This window comes from Coffea arabica, chromosome 7e (assembly GCF_036785885.1).
Source record: "Coffea arabica cultivar ET-39 chromosome 7e, Coffea Arabica ET-39 HiFi, whole genome shotgun sequence".
Classification (NCBI taxonomy): domain Eukaryota; kingdom Viridiplantae; phylum Streptophyta; class Magnoliopsida; order Gentianales; family Rubiaceae; genus Coffea; species Coffea arabica.
The window spans coordinates 41,556,268-41,576,597 of NC_092323.1; the positions used below are offsets into that span (position 1 = coordinate 41,556,268).

At 39.1% G+C, this 20,330-nt stretch overlaps 2 protein-coding genes across 3 annotated transcripts; one reads left to right on the forward strand and one right to left on the reverse strand.

Annotated features, from left to right (window-relative positions):
- Window positions 1–2,375: 2,375 nt before the first annotated feature.
- On the reverse strand, window positions 2,376–3,188 carry LOC140011368 (uncharacterized). The gene is made up of 2 exons (XM_072060159.1): window positions 2,618–3,188; window positions 2,376–2,554 (listed from the first exon to the last, which is right to left on the reverse strand). Exons 1-2 carry the CDS (start codon window positions 3,186–3,188, stop codon window positions 2,376–2,378), a joined length of 750 nt encoding a protein of 249 aa, XP_071916260.1.
- Window positions 3,189–13,186: 9,998 nt separating this feature from the next.
- Window positions 13,187–18,513, forward strand: LOC140011479 (putative late blight resistance protein homolog R1A-3). Of its 2 annotated transcripts, none has more exons than XM_072060423.1 (3): window positions 13,187–17,310; window positions 18,134–18,209; window positions 18,338–18,513. In XM_072060423.1, the coding sequence occupies exon 1, from the start codon at window positions 13,360–13,362 to the stop codon at window positions 17,176–17,178; it is 3,819 nt and encodes a 1,272-aa protein (XP_071916524.1). In that variant the 5' UTR covers window positions 13,187–13,359; the 3' UTR covers window positions 17,179–17,310; window positions 18,134–18,209; window positions 18,338–18,513. The 2 variants fall into 2 exon arrangements, with proteins under 2 accessions (XP_071916524.1, XP_071916525.1); XM_072060424.1 differs by having other exon boundaries at window positions 18,139–18,209.
- The last annotated feature ends 1,817 nt before the right edge of the window (window positions 18,514–20,330 follow it).

A 20,330-nucleotide genomic window follows, 5' to 3' on the forward strand; every position in this document is an offset into this window, starting at 1 on the left:
TCACTCTGGGAGTAAGGAATATCAATAAACCCAAGAGCCAAATTAAACTCAGTTATAGATTGGATGAACTCTCTACCCATTAATCGAAACCTCACTACCCCAGGAGTGGTGACGGAAAATTCATCAGGAATATTCAACTCAAAAGTAGCATAGAATTCCCACGTCAGTTCAGTGAAAGCAGGTAAAATGATAGAAGCATAGCGGGTCCAGCCTACGTTAGTCAAGTGCTGCGTGACCTCATCCCTCAGGTTTAGAATATCAAGTGTAGGGCCATGGATGTATTTACAAGAAATTATCTTCCTTGTGCAAGCCGAGGCATACCGCTCCTTGTCGGCAGCCCGGGTGAAGGTCAAATGACCGCCAAAATGGGCCGGAGAGGAGATATGAACCTCCCTATTCCGCCCAAGGCGAGTACGGGGCCCTCCAGGCCCAGTCGATGGGGCAGGTCGCTCTAAGGGGACCGTAGGCTGAGGGGTTGAAATGGAAGGCTTGTTCTTGCCTTTGGTTTTTGGTTTAGTCATTGGGGATTGGAAAAGAGGGCAAAGTCACGGTGAAGTTGGGTAAAATGGAGCGGTGGTTAATCAACAAAGTAAGGGGTCCCCAAACACAGCTCCAAACACCATCAATTAAACAAATAGCAACCAAACAGCCCAAAAATCAATCCAGAAGAATAACAATAAAAACTTCACCCAAAAACTAATTAAACGTGAAAACAACAAGAATTCCCCCAATTACTTCAGATTCTACCCCAAAATTGAACAAATAATCGCCAACCAACCATAGTTGATATCACAGCACTCAAATCAACCACAAGATATCTGTCAACAGTTAGCAAAATTAAAAGAAATCTGGCCTCAGCTAAGAAATTAAAATCTGGCATCAGCTAAGAAAAGCTAGTAATCTGGCCTCAGCTACTTAGTGACAGAAATTTAAAAAGAAATCACCGGAGGTTTGGAGTAGGCGGTGGATTTGGTGAAGTATGGAGCAGGGGTGGTCTGGAGGCGTCCGCTGGTGCGCGAGGGCAGGCGCGCGCGGCGTGCTGTGCGCCTGCTACTGGGCCTGGCCTGGTGTTGTGTTGCTGCTGCGGAGGAGCTCGCGGCTAGGCTGGGCTGTGGCGAGGCCTGTAGGTAGAGGCGCGCTTGGAGTTGCGCGCGGTCTGGTGGCGTGCGGCTGGCAGCGCGGCGGGCGAGCAGAGGGGTCGCGCGAGGCTGCTGGAGCTCGCGCGCGTCTGGTGGCGTGCGGCGCTGCAAGTGGTGGCGCGCAGCTAGGAAGCAGGCGTGATGGGCGGCGCGCTGGGCTGAGTCGCGCAGAGAGCGGCGCGCTGGGCTGATGGCGCGATCCGGCGGCTGGCAGGGTGGCGGCGGCGGACAAGGCAAAAGAGGGGAAAGAAGAAAAGAAAGAAAATAAGGAAGAAGAAGAAAGAAAAGGAAGAAGAAAGAAAGAAAAAAAAAGGAAGAAAAGAAGAAGTAGGGCTACGGTTCTTTCCTTCTTTTTCAATAAGGGCAATTTCGTCTTTTCGCCACCCCTTTCTCTTTTTTTTTTTTTTTTTAACGTGACCACCTAACGTGGGCACGCTCAACTGCCATAGAGTCCGCAGAACCTGATCGAAAATTTCTTCCCCTCGAACGTGACCACCTGGCGTGGGCACGTCTAACTGCTATAGAGTCCGCAGAACCTGATCGAAAATTTCCTCCGTCAGGCGTGACCACCTGGCGTGGGCACGTCTAACTACTATGGAGTTCGCAGAACCTGAGCGAAAATTCCTTTTCCTCAGGCGTGACCACCTGGCGTGGGCACGCCTAACCACTAATCTCCTGCCACAAAACATCAAACCATCAATTGACACTAACACTTAACTAAAACTTCAAAAAAATGCACGAAAACTAAAACAAATAGTCTTGGGTTGCCTCCCAAGTAGCGCCTTTCTTTAATGTCTTTGGCTAGACACGGCCAGAACCCTCAAGCATGATAAGGTGGATCTTGGAGGTTGTTGGCCTAATCAGCAACATCCCTCAGATCCCGGCTCGAAGGGACTAACCGCCCAGCCCGTGGCACCCAGGGGTGCAGCCCCTCATGCTGGCCGAGCGTGGTACGGTGCTTTGCGCTGCCATTGTGGTTAAGGAAATAAAGTTGCGCCTTCGCTAAAAGCTATAGCTTTTGGTGTAATGGTAAGCGCTTGATCCTGACAAGTGGTATCAGAGCGAGGTCGCGGGTTCGAGTCTCCCTGGCTGTTGCTGGGGGAGGGATTGTTGGCCTAATCAGCAACATCCCTCAGATCCCAGCTCGAAGGGACTAACCGCCCAGCCCGTGGCACCCAGGGGTGCAGCCCCTCATGCTGGCCGAGCGTGGTACGGTGCTTTGCGCTGCCATTGTGGTTAAGGAAATAAAGTTGCGCCTTCGCTAAAAGCTATAGCTTTTGGTGTAATGGTAAGCGCTTGATCCTGACAGAGGTGTTTAACTTCCACTTCTTCAACAGAGAACCCCTCATAATAAGGTTTGAGACGATGGCCATTCACCACGAACTTTTTCTCCGTTTTTAAACTTTGGATCTCCACTGCACCATAATGGAACACATTAGAAACGACAAATGGACCAATCTAACGAGAACGCAACTTACCGGGAAAAAGTTTAAGCCTTGAGTGATACAAGAGGACCTTTTGCCCCACTACAAAAGTTTTCCTAGAAACCTGCTGATCATGAAAGATTTTACTCTTTTCTTTATAGATCGTGGCATTCTCATACGCTTCATTTCTTATCTCCTCTAACTCTGGTAGCTGCAATTTCCTTTGGACCCCTGCTTCATCTAATCCCATGTTACACTGCTTCACTGACCAAAACGCCTTGTGTTCGAACTCCACGGGGAGATGGCAAGCCTTACCGAAAACAAGTCTATAAGGAGACATCCCAATCGGCGTCTTATACGCGGTTCTGTACGCCCATAGCGCGTCTTCTAGCTTTAAACTCCAATCCTTCCTGTCCGGGCGCACCATCTTCTCCAAGATCAACTTGACTTCCCTGTTCGACACTTCGGCCTGACCGTTCGCCTGCGGGTGATACGGTGTGGATACCTTGTGGAGTACACCGTATTTTCGAAACAAGGCAGTGATAGTTTTGTTGCAGAAATGTGTCCCTCTATCACTAACCACAGCTCTGCACTTACACATCTCCTTAGCACTTGATCCGAGCATTGTCTCCAAAGGTAGGGGTCGTCCCAAATGTAGTATTTGGCATCACTTTTCAACTTGTCTCTCTTAGCCTTTGGCCACCCTGCAGGCACTTGATTAGTCACCAAGAAATTTACTATATCAGCATACCAGGGTGTAGACGAGTTAATGGCAAGTAGTTGCTCCTCTGGAAATGCCTCCCTCAATGGTGGCTCCTCCTTATGAGCAAGCAAGCGGCTCAAATGATCAGCAACTAAGTTTTCTGCCCCACTCTAATCTTTAATCTCCAAATTGAACTCTTGAAGGAGCAGGATCCATCTGATAAGTCTTGGTTTAGCATCCTTCTTTGTCATCAAATATCTCAAGGCTGCATGATCAGAAAAAACTATTACTTTTGCACCTAACAAGTATGGTCTAAATTTTTCTAGTGCAAAAATCACAGCAAGTAATTCTTTCTCTGTTGTAGAATAGTTGAGTTGGGCTCCATTCAACGCCTTTGATGCATAATAGATTGCATGAGCCGCCCTGCCAATCCGTTGCCCCAACACTGCTCCCACTGCATAGTCACTCGCGTCACACATTATCTCAAATGGGAGGCTCCAGTCTGGAGGTTGGATAACAGGTGGTGATGTCAATGACTCCCGTAGCCTGTCAAATGCCACTTTGCACTCTTCGGTGAAGTCATATGCTACATCTTTTTGCAACAGTTTGAACAGGGGCGCTCCAATTTTGGAGAAATCTTTGATGAATCTCCTGTAGAACCCTGCATGACCCAAAAAGGAGCGCACCTCCCGCACACTTGCGGGGTAAGGTAAAGCAGAAATAATATCGACTTTTGCCTTGTCTACCTCTATACCTCTGGCCGACACTACATGCCCTAAAACAATGCCATGATCTACCATGAAATGACACTTTTCCCAATTTAACACTAAATTTGTCTCAATGCACCTCTTCAAAATTAAAGCTAAATTATCAAGGCATTCATCAAAACTATCTCCATACACACTAAAATCATCCATAAACACCTCAATAATTTTTTCTACATATTCAGAGAATATACTTACCATACACCTTTGAAAAGTTGTTGGGGCATTGCAGAGGCCGAAAGGCATCCTCCGATATGCAAATGTACCGAAGGGGCAGGTGAAGGTAGTTTTCTCCTGATCCTCTGGTGCTATTGCGATCTGAAAATAACCAGAGAAACCATCAAGAAAACAATAATAGATACGGCCAGCTAACCTTTCTATCATCTGATCAATAAAAGGTAAAGGGAAGTGGTCCTTCTTTGTCACAGCATTCAGACGCCGGTAATCAATGCACTGGCGCCATCCTGTAGGTTTTCTCACCGGGACCATCTCACCCTCTTGGTTCTCCTCAACAGTTACTCCCGCCTTTTTCGGGACTACTTGCACGGGGCTCACCCAAGGACTATCTGAGATGGCGAAGATGATCCCCACCTCTAGGAGTTTAAGTATCTCCTTCTTGACCACTTCCATCATTAGTGGGTTCAATCTCCGTTGCCCTTGTCTAACTGGCTTTGCATCATCCTCAAGTCGGATCCGATGCATGCATAAGGAGGGGCTAATTCCTTTGATATCTGCTACACTCCACCCAATCGCCTCCTTATGATCTCGAAGAAGGCGAATCAGGTTGTCTTCTTGCCTTGGTGATAAGTGTGCAGATATGATGACTGGTAACGTCTCATTATCTCCGAGAAATGCATACTTCAGGTGCTTCGGAAGAGGCTTGAGCTCCAACTCAGGTGCCTGCACAATTGAAGGCAACAATTTCGTCTGAGTTTCTGGTACGAAGACAGACGTAAGCTCATACCTCGGGGAGATTGGTGGGAGCGAATGCAGTGCTCCAACTGCACAATATAACTCATCGCTCAGTCCCACATCAGGAGTTGCTCCCAACTCAAGATGTTTGGCTAATGCCACTGCTAGTGCATCAACCCCCTCCAATTCAAATATTTCCTGCACAAGGGGCTCAACAACACTTAAAGCATAAACAGAGTTAGACTCATCTGGGTACTTCATCGCATCAAAAATATTAAAATTTACAATTTCCCCATCGAACTCCATCGACAAAGTACCCTCATTTACATCTATTTTCGTCCTAGCAGTGCTTAAAAATGGCCTACCTAACAAAATAGGAGACGGATTTAGTGCCCTTTCATCCCCCATGTTTAGGACATAGAAATCTGCAGGAAAAACTAACTCATTGACCTGCACCAAAACATCTTCAACTAACCCTTCTGGGTAAGCATTGGTGCGGTCTGCAAGTTGGATTATAATGCATGTGCCTTTTAATGGACCAAGATTAAGGGACGTATAAATTGTTTTAGGCATTACATTGATTGACGCCCCTAAATCCAACATTGCTTTCCTAATTGGAGTACCTCCTATCTTGCAGGGAATGGTGAACATACCTGGGTCTCCACATTTTGGTGGGAGTTTTCTCTGGAGTATAGATGACATGTTTTCTCCCACCGCCACTCGTTCATCTCCCCTTAGCTTCCTCTTGTGGGTGCACAAGTCCTTCAAAAATTTAGCATACTTCGGTATCTGCTTGATTGCATCCAACAGGGGAATGTTGATCTCCACTTTCCGAAACACATCCAAGAGCTCTTTTTCCTTCTCAACTTTCTTTGTCTTTTCCAACCGGCAAGGAAAAGGGGGTAAGTTAGAGCTAATAGTGAGTGGAGAGGTGGAAGTTACCTTAGGATCCTCACGAACACGTCCTTCCTCCTCAATTTCCTTTTCTATCTCCTCCTCGCTTTTGCTTTTTGAAATTTTCACTCTAGGCCCTTCCAACTCCTTGCCACTCCTCAGCGTCATGGCACTTACATTTCTGGGATTTACCTCGGGTTGCGATGGCAGTTTCCCATAAACGTGAGACTCCAAGCGGTTGATGGCAGTTTCCAGTTGACTTATTCGAACATCTTGGTCCTTCTTGTCAGCTTTGGTGTCCTGCTGGAGCTGCGCGGTATTCGCGGCCAAGGATCTGATCTCCTGTTGAAGCTGTGTAGTAGTCGTGGCCAGGTTGGTAGTAGTTGTGGCCAGGTTCTTGACTAGGTCCTCCAGGGAGCTTCCTGAATTGGAGGATGAGGGTTGAGATTTTGGTTGCCAAGGCTGGTGGAATCCTGGTGGACGATTCGGGAATGAACCTTGTTGCCTGTTCCCATAACTGAGATTGGGATGGTCTCTCCAACCGGGGTTGTATGTGTTGGAATACGGGTCATACTGCCTGCGGGGCGCGGGCACGCCTCCGGCCATATTTACCTGTTCCGCCCCGTCCTCTTGCAGAATGGGGCACGAATCCGTGCAGTGGTCAATGCTAGTACAGATTCCACACACCTTCGCTCGCGGTGTGTCTCTCATTGCCAATTGCCTGACAGCAGACGTCAACTCTGACAATTGCTGCTGGATGGATGACGTCTCTGCCTCATTGACTCTACGGGTAGGAGTGCTCTCACGGAAACCGAACTGCTGAGAGTTTTCTGCCATGGCTTCAATAAGGTCCCACGCTTCCCTCGGTGTCTTGTTCGCCAGGGCTCCTCCACTCGCAGCGTCAATAATACTCCTGTCAGTTGACTGGAGTCCCTCATAGAAGTACTGGATCAACAGTTGTTCACTAATCTGATGCTGTGGGCATCTAGCGCACAACTTGTTGAACCTTTCCCAAAAATCGTACAATGACTCCCCGGAGTACTGCTTGATGCTGCAAATCTCCTTCCTCAAACTTGCAGCTCGGGATGCGGGGAAAAATTTCTCCAGGAATTTCTTCTTCAATTGTGCCCACGTGGTGATACTACCTGCAGGTAGGTAGTATAGCCAATCCTTCGCTGCATCCTTGAGAGAGAAGGGGAAGGCTCTCAGTCTTATTTGCTCCTCAGTGACCCCAGGAGGTTTCATGCTGGAGCAAACTACTTCGAATTCCTTGACATGTTTGTGGGGTTCTTCACCAGAAAGACCATGGAACGAAGGCAGGAGCTGAATCAACCCCGATTTCAGCTCGAAAGAGGTATTTTCAGCCAGAGTTGGGAACGTGATGCACAAGGGCTGATGAGTCAGGTCTGGGATAGCCAGCTCCCTTAATGTCTGGGTGTTGGCCATGCTAAATTCGTCTTCTACTGACTCGTTTGCAAAAGATAAGTGCCCTTCTTTTCGTCTCTTGGTTTCTTGTTTTCGCCTACGCGCTGCCTTCTCAACCTCAAGATCGTATATCAACTCACCTGTGCGAGACGAACGGGGCATAAACTAGCAAAAATACCAAGAGAAAAATAAAGGAAAAAAAATAATAAAAAAAAAATTGAATTAAAAAAGAAACAAATAAATCAGATGCCAGTCCCCGGCAACGGCGCCAAAAATTGACAGGTGCCGAACCTGTGCAATAATAATAAATAAAACCTAACTACCACCTGAAACAGTCAGTAATCAATTCGAGTACTGGAGCAGGGACTCTAGGTGTGCAATGGGTTACTTGATTCACCCTGTTCCCGAAGAGTTTACTTAATCCGATATACCTGAATTAATTATTTAACTGAATTCCCTAACTAGTAGACAGTGGTAAGCAGGGTCGTCTCCTCAGGGACTAGCAAGATATTTTGTTTCTTTTCAAATCAAGATTAATGGGGGGTTTTGGTATCAAATGCCAAATAAACAAATTAACTGCAGAAAATAATCGATTGAAAGAAATAACTAAGAGAAACTCTAGCCAAGGGTGTACTTCAGAAATGGTTCATGCAACTGATCATTGATTCAGAGGTAATTCCAACATTTACTAATAGATTGGTTATAGTTGTCTCGCATGCGCTAAACAACCAACCCTTCCTTAATTTATCGATAGCTAAGGTACGACCGTTAGCTATTTCTCTAACCCAAAAACAACCCTAGGTACGACCGTAGGATTTAATTTCCAGATTGCATTAATAATTAGAAAGGCCCAATCCTAACCAATAAACACGCTACGAGGGTTTATTTAAGCTAGATCATATATTCCCCTGACATAAATCCAATTATACCAGCTGCTACTGGGATAGAGGTAACGAACAATTACGGATTCAATTACCCCTATTTAGCAAAATAGTCTCTATGAATAATTAATTATTGCGCACTAATCAATCATACATAAGAACTATAACAATTAAGAGCAGGGAGTATATAAATACCAATAAACGGAGGAAATAATTAATAACGGCTTAGATCTCACAGTATTCGATGAACCAATTCGTCAGTTGCCCCCTTGACTAGAATTAGAGGTTTAGTTCCCCATGATTTGATGACAGGTCGTGCGTGTGGAGTTTGTGAAAGTTTTCAGAACTATTTTACCCCTGCTTCGGTCGACACCGAGAGGAAACACCACGAGATTTCTTACTGCTGCCAATTTTCCTCTAAAGCATACGTCGGATAGTCTCCCAATTTTTGGTCAAAATTGAGTAAAGAGAAAACCCACAAAGTCCACAATGGCGGCTGCACTTTGCTTTCTTTCTTTCCTCACAAAAGAGACATACGAGAGATTTTGTTTCAATAGCTTGATTTCATGGGTCAAGGCTAATCAAAATTGACAAGCATCCCAGAGTCAACAAAAGTGGCTATTGTCTGCTTCTTCCGCAGAGCTGCGGCTCTCTAGTCTAATTTTTTTAGAGTAGGGAAAAGACTCTCCTTCTAACCTAAGCCGCGCGAGAGATAAATACAATCCCCCACAATAGCCGAAAAATTGTTACCTGTTTTCCAATTTGCAGCCAGACTCCCTAGAAATATATAAAAGTAAAATCTATTACAATTAGGTTTCTTCAGCTTCTCAAACGGGCCCCACGTCCGATGAATCTTCTAAAAGTTGAATTTAAGCATTTTTCAGCAACCATTCCTGCAATTAGCACCAAAACAAAATATCAGTAGAATCCACCCAATTAACGAAAATATTTAGTCAATTAATTGTGCAATAATGCCCAAAATACCCACTAAAATGCATCCTATCAAAAACTAATCACAAAAAGTTTTCCAATATGACACAAATACACATCTAAACTACCGTTTCTTACCTTTTCTATCTTATCAGGTCTTCCATTTGCAACAAGTTCTCTTTATTACAACCCATGAATCCTCCTCTTTCCTGGTTTCAACCCATTTCTTTTATTTTGGAACTCTGGTAGAATGCAAACTTAAATGTATGCAGCAAGATGTACTATTGCTTTTTAATATATATTACAGGAAAAAAAGGGAAAAGAAAGCGGAACCAAGAGATGAAGAAATAGGATAGAGGACTCAAATTTATGACCAAACGGGTGGGAATCCTAAGTTTGACAAATTTTTATCAGAAGTCGTCGTAAAGTTAAGAACGCCTGGATGATCTGTACCTTTCTTTGTTCTTTTGATAAAGTAATATCCACTGTCTTGGTTGCCGGAAACTGTGGTCTAACTAACTTTTTTTTTTTTTTTAAACTGTGGTCTAACTTATTTAGCCTTTTTGTCTTTTTTTTGCCCAAATTACTCCTGCACTTTATCTTTTGTGGAAAGAGAACAAGATAGCCTATAAACCAGATGACAACCTTGAATTTTCTTGTTCTTTTCCTCTATTCCAAAAGGAATATTCAAATATGCCAATATAGTTGAGTGTGAACTAGTTGATTTGGTGGTTACTGCTAGTGGGAATATTATATCTAACCAAAAAAAAAAAAAAAAAGGTAAAGGGAAAAAATCCTGTGTAACAAGTAGGCATAACCTCGTTGATTCTCAGCTAGAACAATCCAATTACTTCTAAGATTGGATAATCTCTCTGTTTGCCTACAAATTTTTAAGTATTTTAAAAACAATACAGTTTTTACAAAAAAAGGAGCAAATGGACGGTTAAAACTTCTATCACGGTTGAAACTCCTTTAGATTTTCACTTAGAATGAGCCAAATTAAATGAACATCCTAACTATACTTGGCAATTGGGCGGGTTGGGCGGGTTAATATTGGATTTTCACTTAAATGGGTTATACCCAATCCGCCCAACTTTAGATTGGGTTGATTTTGGGTTGGGTCATATTGGGTTATCTCAAACCCATGACCCAAATATGACCCAACAAATTAATTAATACATTTTAATACATAAACTTTTGCACATACATTTTAACACACAATTTTTTTTTCCACATACATAAATGTATTTTCACACACACAGACACACACTCACTTCTTAAGTTCCTTGGAAACACATCATAAATAGAATAATATTTTATATTGCTTGTATTGTGAATTTTAGATAATAAATTATACATTTAAATAGATTAGCTAAAAAAATTGTTTACTTTGTACTTTTTTTAATATTACTAATTGATTGAAACTTATTTTTGTCATAACTTATTAACACTTTTACTATTCATATTTGTTTTATTGTAAATTGTAATATTCTATGTATATAAATTATTGAATGCTAGATTATATTATACTTGAAAATGTAAGTAAGAGACATATAATTTGTTGTATAATAATTTTGAAATTATAGAAAATAAGTTAGTACTTTAGTCCTTATATTCTCAAAAATTTTGATTCGACGTTGATTCTGCAAGTTGAGTCCTAACTTTACCCATTGATTCAATTAATTTTGTTGAAATTGCCTCTTCCATTAAGTTTAGTTACTTGTGCACACACTTGTTAGAAAACAGGATTTTGTGTCGGAATTTGTTTAGCTAGTGTAGTAATCTAGGTTCGAAGTGGATTCTTCCTCTTCTTGTTCCCTTGTGTCTCCATTGGATCCTTCCCTTTCCCATAGCCACTTTTCCTTTACCACAAATTTTTTTAAAAAAAATACTTAAACAAATGATAGCCAACTATATTTATTCGAAGTTAATATCATGATCTATATACATATAATATATATTAGAAGGTATTTTTTTATTGATTTGATACAGTTAGATAATTCATCACCTAATTAATTAGAATCATCTAGGATCATACATGATACTATGGTCATATTAATATTTTAGAATTACCACAGTTCTAATATAAAGCAGAAAATATTATATACTTGTAAAAAGTACTGGTATTGGTTCCCAAAAAATTATTAAGGAAAATCCCAAACTTTTTAAGAAATAAATGAGAGGAGAATTCATGAACTATTGACATTTTTACCACAAAAAAAAAGAGGAGGAAAACAACATACTTTTAAAAGGCATTATAAATTATTATAGAAGTTGAGCAAGTTTAACTACTATTATAAAAGTAAAATAAGCATGAGTTTTTATTTCAAATTTCTTTTTTTATTTTAAATAAAAATTAAAAAACATGATTGAAAAAATATATATATGAGAATTTTGAATACAAATTAATTAATGAATTATTAACACATGTCCAAATGTAAATAGTTGGACATATGTGTATTAAATCTTGTATTTATTATTTTGAATTACTTTTAAACAAGTTGGGTATTGGGTACCCAAATAAAAAACCCAACCCGCCCAATGAATAAGTTGGGTTGTTCTCACCCAACCCAATAAAACCCATAACCCAATTGACCCAACCCATCCTCTAAAATTAATGGGCGGGTTGGGTGGGTTGTTGAGTTTTGGGCTTTTTTGCCACCTCTAATCCTAACATAGCAAATTTGGCAATTGAAATACATATTTTCTTTTTTTTTATTTATTTTAATTTCACAAATAAATGAAAGACATAATAGGAAAGAAAAGGTCACATTTAGTATTGGATTTCCTTTAACAAAAAATAAATAAAAGAATGAAAACTTTTGTTACAAATAGCTAGATTGATAAATATACCAATGTTTTGCTCCAAATCAATTGCTTTTCTATAAAGAAATTTATGTCAACAACATTCTATTACTAAATAAAACCTCAAGGTTAATATTTTCGCTATCTTTTGTTAAGTTCTACAAAGTTTAAGCAATTAGAAAATTGAGCTTTTCCTAAAGGCATGAGTTTAATTTCTTTATTATGCCTTCACAGTATAGGGCTCCAAGAATCACATTACTTGGTGTAATTGGGTTCCAAGGTAGGCAATTGATTTTGAGTTCTCACGTTGATTTAGCATGGCAAGAAATTTTCTTCTAAATATAGCTTCAGTAAACTTCTAAAATCCATCCACAAGAACTCATTTTTGTTAAATGACAATTATGCAAAATTTGAATTTGAAATTCAACTTTTGTACATGTATCATAGATCTAACAATGATAGGTTATACACTGTCAGTATATATAAGATTTACTCTTTTGTATAATATTTAATTTTAATCTCTTTCCTCAAGTATTTCCTTCATTCACAATTTTATTCATTAAAAGTTTTTAGATATTCTTGTTTAGTTTCCAAAAGTTCCTCCAGGATAGTTTCCGTAATATCACAACAATTAATCGTGTTGAACAAGAAATTGATATGCTAATCTTCTTTAGTTTCCAAAAGTACTGTCAAAGAAATTTGTTAAACTACTTTCGGAACATTTTTTTTTGCACTATTGCTCAAGGAAATTAAGGAAATCTGCTTACTTGCTCACAATTAATTGATTGCCAGAGAAATTTCTAAAACTTCTTTACAAACAATTTCTTTCCAACTATTGCTCAAGAAAGTTAACAAAATCCGAGTTTAATATGTTTTATATTTTTAAAGTAAAAGCTCATTCTTGCTGTTACATTGAATTACATAAATAACCACAATTATCATAAATAATGCAAAGCTAAAAAAACAACATCGCATACCGAGGGTATTATTGGAATATGAGATCTAATGCACTAATCCGCTAATTTAAACTCTTGCTCTTAATATGTTATAGAAAAGTTGTACCTCTATAATTAGTTTGATTTACAATATGATTCAAATTAGACAATTAGTTTGAAAACTTGAAAGCCATCAGCCAGCAATTGTTTAAGAGCAACATTGAAATTAATGCAGAAACCATTACATGAATGTTGTAAGCTAATTGCTGATGTGACTGCAAAAAGAGACCAATTTGGTACACGCATGGCCCACCAATAAAGCACCATTTGTTTGGCGCTGCACTGAAGTTGCTGGGAAAGTTCTGAAGCACCATATCTTCTGTGAACAAGATAGTGTTTTGCAATATTTACACAAAAGGTGGGAAAAAAAAAGTCCAGCCTATTGTTTGTTGGCTATTGTTAGATGAGAAAGTTTTGGATCCTGAACTGATTTTATTGAGTAGCTGCTAAACCAGATAAAAATCTAATATCAGAGTGAAAGGAAGATATGATAACGGAGATCCCCTCCAGCAGTAACGCCAATTGCTTTGATTTTGCTTTATATGATTATTTGCAGTCGCATCACTTCTCCTCCAGCACTAGCACTAGTTGCTTTGATCTTGCTTTAGATATCCTAGCCAAGCTTGAAAAAGAGCCCGTGTTTGGCTGCGTCTTCAAGGACGTGGAGAAGAGGGTAAGATTAATGAAAACCTGTTTCCTGTATGTCAAAAAGTGTAGGAGGAGGAGGAACCACGAAGCGCTTTTGGAGCATGATTACGAGGACAGGTGTAATATTATGTCTGAAAATTTGAGACGTAGAATTATTTGCTTCAGAATTCAAGATGTGGCCATCAGGATGATTCCTGATCTTCAGTCTGCTTATTTTCAATATATTCATTCTGGTTACCGCTTATATTCTGAAAACACTGAAAGTGCGATTACCAGATCCGAGGAAAAGATAAAAATGTTTCTTGAGACGGATCTCAAAAAATCATGCACCGCCATCTTCATCGACTATTACTCACCAGGAGATCCACGACTGGTTATGGATCTTATTACGTGCCTTTTAGAGACTCTGGATTGGGTTTTACGTGTTGGGGAGCTAAGGGATACAATTAGACACAGGCTAAAACTCTTAAGGAATCTCATTGGCTTTCTGACAATGCAAGGTTTTGAATGTTCGCAACTGACAGATCTCTTGACTTACACCGTAGTTGCAGCTGGATGCCTGATTTCTATATGTCAGTTTTACCGTGATGTTGATGAACAAGTGCTCAATCGAATGGAATCTGAAATTTGTCAGCTGATACACGAGAAGATCAATCTTCTTGATCTCCAAGTCCGAGAAACTTTTGTCCATGTCCTGACAGCTTCAAAGAAACAACCGAGATCATCATATGATTTAGCCCTTCAGAAGAATGAGGATCCAGTGGTAGGCCAGTTTATTGGTTCTCTTCGTGATTATCTTATGGATCTACTAGGATCTTATGCCAGTTTTCAGGTTCCAGTCAAGGATCAAATACTAAGACTCCATGAGGAAATAAGATGCCTGGGTATCCTTCTTAAACAGGAGGAGAAACTAGGTGATGAAATGAAGGATCTTATTGGAGCTGTGGTCTCTGATGTAGCAATTTTGACCTTCTCCCTTTCTGTCAATGAAATCAAAGAAGGCTTGCCTAAGGAAATAGATCTTGCGGTGTTTCATTTGCACAAAGTTCTCAAATATATGGTGGCAGAGGTTGGACACAATTATCCACTAAAATCACCATATTCATCATTTAATTATCCTAGACCCAATGAGTTGGGCTGTATGGATTCTTTCCTAGAAAATCTCAAGGAACTAGCAAGGTGTGATGAGGCTGATGATTCAATTGGTTTTCAAAAGGATAGAATCCAAATGATCCAAAAAAATCTCGTATTTTTAAGATCTTTCCTGGAAAATATCAAGGAGCAGCGCTATTACAATGGAAAACTTCAAGCTTTCTGGAGTCATGTTATGGAGGCTGCTTACAAGGCAGAGTTACTGATTGACTTGGCACTTGTTGGTGATAAATGTGAAGATTCTTTGGATGCTGTTTCTAGAGATATCAATCTTTTGAAGATTGATGCCCCTGAGATCCATAATGGTCAAACCCAAAGAGTTAACAAGACTTCCCTTCACATACCGTCACAACTTGCTGCCGCCATGCACGACGAAGATCTGGTAGGTCTTGACGACGAGGTGGAAACTATTACTCATCGGCTTACGAGAGGATCAAAGCAATTGGATGTTGTTCCCATTGTGGGTATGCCAGGCCTTGGTAAGACCACATTAGCCCACAAAGTTTATAATGCTCCTTCAGTTAGGTCACATTTCCATGTTCATGGTTGGTGTCGTGTTTCTCAAACGTGTAGCAAACACAGTTTGTTAGTTCAACTTTTGTGTAGTGTTGATTCTAGGAGTCCAGATGAATATCTTAAGGAGGATGAAAATAATTTGGCTAACAAGCTAAGGCAGGTTTTGCTGAGAAGTAGGTATCTCCTTTTTTTGGATGACTTATGGGACGTTGAGGCATGGAATTTGTTGAAAAAATCACTGCCGAATGATGCCAATGGAAGCAGAATTATCTTCACCAGCAGATACCAGGATTTATCTTTGCATTTCGAACCTAATAGCAAGCCTCACCATCTCCGTCATCTTACTGACGAAGAGAGTTGGACATTGCTGCAGAGAAAGCTATTTGGCACGAAAGATTGTTCTCCAGCACTAAGTGAAGTTGGATCTCAAATTGCAAAACTTTGTCAGGGCTTACCCCTTGCAGTTGTCCTTGTTGCTGGAATTCTTGCTACTACTGCACAAGATAGTTGGGAAGAAGTTGCAAAAAGTCTAAGTTCTATTGTCCTTGAGGATGAATACTGCATGAAGGCACTTGAGCTGAGTTATAGTCATTTACCAGATTATTTGAAGCCATGCCTTCTGTACTTTGCTGCATTTAAAGAAGACGAGGTTATTAATGTGCGAAGGTTGTTACGGCTTTGGATCTCTGAAAGATTCGTGCAACAGGCTGAAGGAAAGAGAGTAGAGGAAGCAGCTTATGACTACTTCATGGCTCTAGTTAATAGAAGTTTAGTTATGGGTGTCGGACAAAGAACTGTGGGTGGTGCCAAAGCCTGTCTACTTCACGATTTGGTACATGAGTTTTGTGTGAAAAAAGCCAAAGAAGAAAGTTTTCTATATGCTATTCATAGTTGGAACCCTCTTTGTCTTACTGGACCAAGCAACCCCCACCGAGTTTGTGTCTCCAATACCAGAGAATTGAAGATTTGGGAGTTAACGCTTATATGTCCCAATTTACGCTCTTTGATCTTGTTTGGACATGTTCATATTGAACATGAAGAAGAGGATTTGGGTATTTTGTTACCTAAACTTCTCAGAGTGTTGGATTTTGGGAATTTGGTCTTTCATTATTCTTTTCCAATGGAAGTAGTACTGCTTGTTCACTTGAGATACCTGGCGCTCAAAGGAGTAACATACATCCCATCTGCGATAGCCAATCTCTCAAGGTTAGAAACTCTTATCGTAAAACATCCGCGTTTTGGTATTGAGCTGCCAAGTACTATTTGGAACATTAAGACATTGAGTCATCTACGTGTTTTATATTATCATGGAGTCTGGCCAATGGGTTTTATTTTTCCAGTTGAAAATCTTGAAGTATCCCCAGATTTAGATCATTTAGACAGCCTAGACCTTACAATTGATGACTCCCCTCAAAGCTTGCAAAAGATACTGAGAAAGTTACCAAGCATTCGCAGGTTAAAATGTATGGAACGCCTCGGAAGATATTGCAACGAGATTCTTGAGTTTGACAGTTTGAGTCAACTGGAATCACTTTACTTGTTTCGTTTTCATGGATGTGGATTCAAATTCCCGTCGAATTTGAAAAAGTTGACTCTCTTCTATAATGGTCAGCCATGGAGTGAAATTTCAACAATTGGAAAGTTGCCCAATCTTGAAGTGCTTAAATTACTTGATCGCTGCTTTGCTGGGGAAGAATGGGTAATGAAAGAGGGGGAGTTCCCTAAACTCCGAGTCTTAAAATTGTCAAGCTTGAAATTTCGCAAATGGACTGCATTTTCTGATAATTTTTCCCACCTTGAGAAATTGGTCTTGCACCGATGTAAGAAGCTGGAAAAGGTCCCTTCCTGTTTAGGGGAGTGTGAGACTCTTGAAATGATTGTGGTGAACTATTGTCCCAAGTCTGTTGGAGATTCTGTAAAGCAAATTCAACAAGAGCAGATGGACATGGGAAATGAGGTTCTAAAGATCGAAATTCATTCCATACCTTAGAAGAAGGGTCTACAGAAGCAGAGTCAACTCGCTCAGAAGCAGAGGAGGTTTCTTCAGAAAGAGAGTCTATATCCTCTCATCACGCAGTTGACAATTGTGAGAGTGAATGTACAGTGGGATTCCACTCATCAGGTCAGATAAAACTATATTTGCATATGTTGAATCAGTTCAATTATATAATGATTCATGTTTCTCTCAACAGTTTACGACGGCAAACCATTCATGTCTCTTTTTCATTTGTTTATATGTTGAATCAGTCCAATGATGTGTTAATTCATGTGTATTTTGAAGCAATTTCTGCTGCATAACTTTCTGATAAATTTCTGATTGCAGTAGGAAACACATTTTCTGGTTTCTAAAATCTTCTTCTTGTCATTTTCTGGTTCAGTGTTGAGTAATTTTTATGTCCCAATTTCCGAAATCTTCTTCCTTGTTGCTACATAACTTGATATGATGCTCAAACCAGATACACTTATCTGTTCCCAATTTGTGCATGTAAATAAGAGTAATACAGAAAAGTGTGACTTACTCTATTTTTCCTCAATAAAAACCATAATTCAATTGACTGATATGTTGAAACCTACAATCACAGTTTTGCAACAAATATTAAGTGGAGACAAAAACCCAAAAAAAAAAAAAAAAAAACTATGGTTGTGTTACTTTTCAACAGAGGAAGGGCATAGGACTTAATATGTGTTTTTCTTCACTACAACATGCTGAAATACAAACATTTTCATTCTTTAATAGGCAATATTTTCGGAAATAAAAAAGGAAGCAATTTTTTCTTATACTTTTTTTTGTGTGTGGTTTCATGTTTTATTTTGCTATTTTAAGTGGTTAATTGCTCAAACTGATCAAAATGACAAATCAAAGAAACCAGATGACCAATTTTGTTGGGTAATCTGTATACCTCTTCATTCAACTGATGTAGTACTGCAATTTTTCCTTCTTCCAGAGCAGGTTTCCTCAGAAGGTGAAGACTGAAACATTTATGTCTCTCCTTGATTTGGTGTGGTCATTCCCCTCATCAGGTTAGATATAATTGTATGTGTATGTTAATTCAGTTCAATGACATATAATAACTGATCATGTCCCTTCTTCATCTGTACCAAATTATTTGGTTTGAACCTGATGCAGCTGTATTACTTTGTCATTGCAGGGGCAAGCACAGTCATGCATTCTATCAAGCCAACATTATCCATCATAATCTGTTTGTAAAATGTTCTCCATGTTCTTTTCTGGTTTGATGTTTAATAGTGTTTATGATCCATCACAATCTGTTTGTAAAATATTCTCCAAGTTAAAGAAGCTGGATGATATTTTTGCTGAACAATATATATTCTTCTTCATTTAACTTGACATCTAATTGTGATATTCTATAACATGTTACATATTTAATACAAGGATATTTAGAAAATAGACAAAACCATTAGCTGCCAATCATTTAAGACCAATATTAACGTTGACGAGGAAGCCATTACATGAAAAAAAAAAAAAAAAATTTCTGTTGTGAGCCTAAGAAGTACAGAATGCCAGGTGAAAGCTGACTTTAACTTTCTTCCATCCAAATGATTGTAATCCAAAATTCCAAATATCGTTTCGTCTGCTTTATTTTTCGACCTTCTTTCTTTGTTTGGGCCTTTGTTTTGTTTTTGCTTTCTGATTTTGGGCTTTTGGCTTACTGGGTTTATTATTTCTTCTCGTTTCTTTTTTATGTTTTAGTCTTTTATTTTATTTTATTTTTTTGTATTCTCTATATTTTTTTTCTGTGATTTATTTTTTCCTTATTTTTCTTTTTTTCCCTTTCTTGGGTTCCACAAAAGAAACCTACAAATTTGACAAAATAGAACATTATATTAAAAAAAAACTTATTAATTTACATAAGCATGTATTGACGCAGTTTAGAAACTCACGGAATCTTCATGGATGGACTACTATTGAAGCATCAAAAAACATATTTAGTTCATTTAATAGCCATTTAATTACCTTATCAAATCTCATTACAGTGGTCAAGAAAGGGTTCTTAGAATCTTTTTCATTGTCAAATTGTCAAATTCAAATCAATATATGGCAATTGGAGTTAAAAAGAAGTACATATTATACCTGACAGTACGGATAAAAAAGAGTGTGAGAAGGGATGGGAGGATAAAATTGAAAAAAAAAAAGGTCTTCTCTTGTCTATATACAATAGAATTCCTCTACGTAGCTTGTATAATTGACTAGACGTGAAGGGTAACACTTCGAATGATCAGATAATTCTACGTTAATCTTTTAGGTTTTATTCCACTTTGCACCTTTAATGTTCTTTCTATTTACATTTTGCTTCTCAAAATCTTAGGTCATGTCTGTAACCTAAATCAGTATTTAAATTTAATGGATTCAGATTTTAATATGTTCAAATGCGTTTGATAATTAAAAATTGAACATTTGAATTAATCAAGTGGCACTAAATTTTCTAAGCAAAACTTGCTCTAAAAAATAAGTGATAAGCTATTTACTTATCACTGAATGTAATATACACTCAAATGTATTAGATTTAATATTTAACAATTTAATAACTTAATAAATTCAAATTTCAAATTTCAAATTTCAAATTTCAGTTTTCAGATTTTAGATTTCAATTTTATGAAATGCACCCTTAGTTACAAAACTTTACATCTTATCTTTCAAAGCAAATTCTAAATCCTATAGAGGGCATGAGGGCATTGAATAAAAAACTTTATATTCACATAGTTAATACTGCTCTTAGCTGAACTAGGGCATGAGGGCACGATCTACTATTGTTAATGCCATGCATCCCATTTTGGCATTCTCCCTCTCCCTGGCATAAAAGATGAGATATGTTCACAAAAGAGAGCAAGTTGGAGAAGATGAGATTACCACAATAACAAGCAGTAGAACAAATCCTCGTCTTGTACACCATTTGCCACCAATCCTTCACCATTGTTTCTCTTTTTTCCAATCGATCCTAATTTCACATCTATTTTACTCACTGGTATATTGAAATATTTAACTTTAATTACACGTTTTGAACCTCAAAGTTCTTCTGGAAGTTGTGGCTGGTTTGCATTGGATTAGACAAATTTTTGTTTTAAGTTATATGAATTTTTTTCTTCAAGGAGTCAAAATGAACTTTTTACTCTTTTTGGACC

Bases quoted from the DNA above. Each gene is read 5' to 3' on its own strand.
- LOC140011479 (XM_072060423.1), top strand. From the start codon at position 13,360: ATGATAACGGAGATCCCCTCCAGCAGTAACGCCAATTGCTTTGATTTT.
- LOC140011368 (XM_072060159.1), bottom strand. From the start codon at position 3,188: ATGCTCGGATCAAGTGCTAAGGAGATGTGTAAGTGCAGAGCTGTGGTT. The intron at 2,555-2,617 runs GTAAGTTGCGTT...ATTATGGTGCAG, and splicing joins AAGGCTTAAACTTTTTCCCG to TGGAGATCCAAAGTTTAAAA.